This window comes from Crocuta crocuta, unplaced genomic scaffold (genome assembly GCF_008692635.1).
Source record: "Crocuta crocuta isolate KB4526 unplaced genomic scaffold, BGI_CrCroc_1.0 scaffold330, whole genome shotgun sequence".
Lineage (NCBI taxonomy): Eukaryota > Metazoa > Chordata > Mammalia > Carnivora > Hyaenidae > Crocuta > Crocuta crocuta.
In genome coordinates, this window is record NW_027530521.1 from 2,184,734 (window position 1) to 2,186,773 (window position 2,040).

The 2,040-nt window shown below is 61.5% G+C and overlaps 1 protein-coding gene across 2 annotated transcripts in view; it reads right to left on the reverse strand.

The window, feature by feature from the left end:
* Window positions 1-114: 114 nt before the first annotated feature.
* LARGE2 (LARGE xylosyl- and glucuronyltransferase 2) overlaps window positions 115-2,040 on the reverse strand; it is a 5,488-nt gene continuing 3,562 nt past the window's right edge. For both annotated transcript variants that reach the window (XM_077767437.1, XM_077767436.1), the window contains 4 exons: window positions 1,418-1,696; window positions 1,143-1,292; window positions 831-1,026; window positions 115-581 (listed from right to left, as the gene is read on the reverse strand). In XM_077767437.1, the coding sequence (XP_077623563.1) occupies window positions 372-581; window positions 831-1,026; window positions 1,143-1,292; window positions 1,418-1,696 (835 nt within the window). In that variant the 3' untranslated portion in view covers window positions 115-371. The remainder of the gene's footprint in view (window positions 582-830; window positions 1,027-1,142; window positions 1,293-1,417; window positions 1,697-2,040) is intronic.

Sequence of the window (2,040 nt, forward strand, 5' to 3'; positions counted from 1 at the left end):
GCTCCGGTCCCGGCCTCCGAGGGAGGGTCCCGCCGCTCCTGCGACTCCAGGGAGACTCGGCACCTTCCCGGCCCACCCACACCCTCATGCCCCAAACCAGAAGGAACACGCAAAAGGGCTTTAAAAACTTTAGTTATGAAAAAGAGACATACACTTGAAGAGAGGGGAACCAGCCCCCAAACAGCTGGGGCACAGCGAGACCAGACCCCAGCCACAGCAGCACGGGGACCTGCCCAAGCCCTTTCCACTGACACCTTCAGTAATTTAAATAGCAGGGAGGGAGGGAGGGGTGGCAAGTTTGCTCCACTGTCTACAGGGAGTGCGCGAGAGCCAAGGTGGGGGGCAGGGGTGAGCCACAGGCCCCGGGGAGGTCAGGGGGCGCCTCGGGGCTGCTGCAGGGCAGTGAGGTATTTGAGGGCAGCAGCCCCGTAGTGACGGGACAGGTCCTGGTGAAACTCGTCCTTCAGGGCCTGGAGGCAGTCACGATAGGTGGGGCTGGAGCGGAAGCGAGAGATGTCAAGGCTTGGGGCATGTGGCAGGTGGATGGTGAAGGCCTCGGGCAGCACCAGGAGCTCATATTCCTGCAGGGGTGGGAGGCAGATGGACGTTCTGGGCCGGGGGGAAGATTACAGCTCTGGGGGTTGGGGAGCAGGCTTGTTCGATAGCCCCTCACAGCCAAGGTAAGGGTCAAAGGGCAGACGATTTCGAGTTCTACGCCAAGGTGGAATTTCTAACGGTACCGCCTAATGGTGCGCTTGCCGTGCTGAAGCGTAGTGAGCTCCCTGGGCCTGGAGGTATTCAGATTGAAGAGGCAGCAAGCACGCCCTCACCTGTGCATCCAGCTCCACGATGTGGGCCACCTTGTTCCAGCCGAACCCCACAAATCGGGGGTCGTAGCGGGGACAGTCACGAGGCACCACTACGTAGGGCTCATAGTCAGCTGCCCACTGCACACGGTATGGGGTCTGAGCCTCCCGCCAGCGGGCATAGTCTGTGGGCGCATGACCCCGGGGCCACTCGTGGTACCTGTGGAGCAGGAGATGGCAGAGAGCCAAGCTGAAGCTAGGAGCTGGGTTAGAGGGTAGGGGGAGCGGTGGGGCGGGGGGGTGGACGGAGGGGAGCAGAGCAGTGGCCTCTCCCACCTGAAGGTGTAGACAGAGCCAGAGTCCAGCAAGGCCAGCAGTTCGGCCTTGGAACTGGGGAAGCTGAAGCGGTAGTGCAGGGTCTCGAACGCTGGCACCACCAGGGCTACTTTGCGCTCACTGCCCAGCTTCAGCTGCTCGATGGAGACCCTGTGGGGGGAGCACCCGTGAACAGAGGAGAAGAGGGAAGGCTCTGGGCCCGGCGACTCCCTTCCTTTCCTTAGCCGCAGGCCCCAAGGCTAGCNCCGTTCCTCTCCCTCCCTCCTCAGGCCCACCTGAGGTAGTCGTAGAGGGAATAGGCAGGCAGGAAGTCAATGTCACTGAGAAAGACGTAAGGCGTGAGGGCCTGGGCCAAGGCCACGTTACGAAGCTGGTTGACGGGGTACAGGGGACCCTCGCGATACACCACGTGGTAGGCCACGTCCTGCCGGGCAGAGAGCACTGCGGAGGCCTCGACGAAACGCAGGAACTGCTGGGCCTCCGCGTCTGTGAGGTACAAGGCCAGGCTCATGGGGCCCGGCCAGTGCCTGCACAGGGCTTCCAGCATCTGCAGCCTGGGATAAGCGGGGCGGTCAGCCCCAGCCCGGCTGGCACCCCTCCCCAGCTCAGCCGCTGCAAACTGCCCTTCAGGTGGCTTACTGAGCACCTGCCCAGTGCTCTTTAAGCTGCTCTTAATCTTCACACCTACCCCACAAGGTGGGTCCTTTCTCACATAACAAGAACACCAAAGGCCAGAGATATTAAGACTTGCCCATGGTCCCACAGCTACAGAGGGGCATTGCCAGGCACGTACACAATCACCAAAACCCAAACTCTTAACCATAGCCAGTGTCTCCAAACCCCGGAGCTCCCCAAGCACCAGGCAACGACAGCTCTTCCTTCCACCCAGTGAAACCAT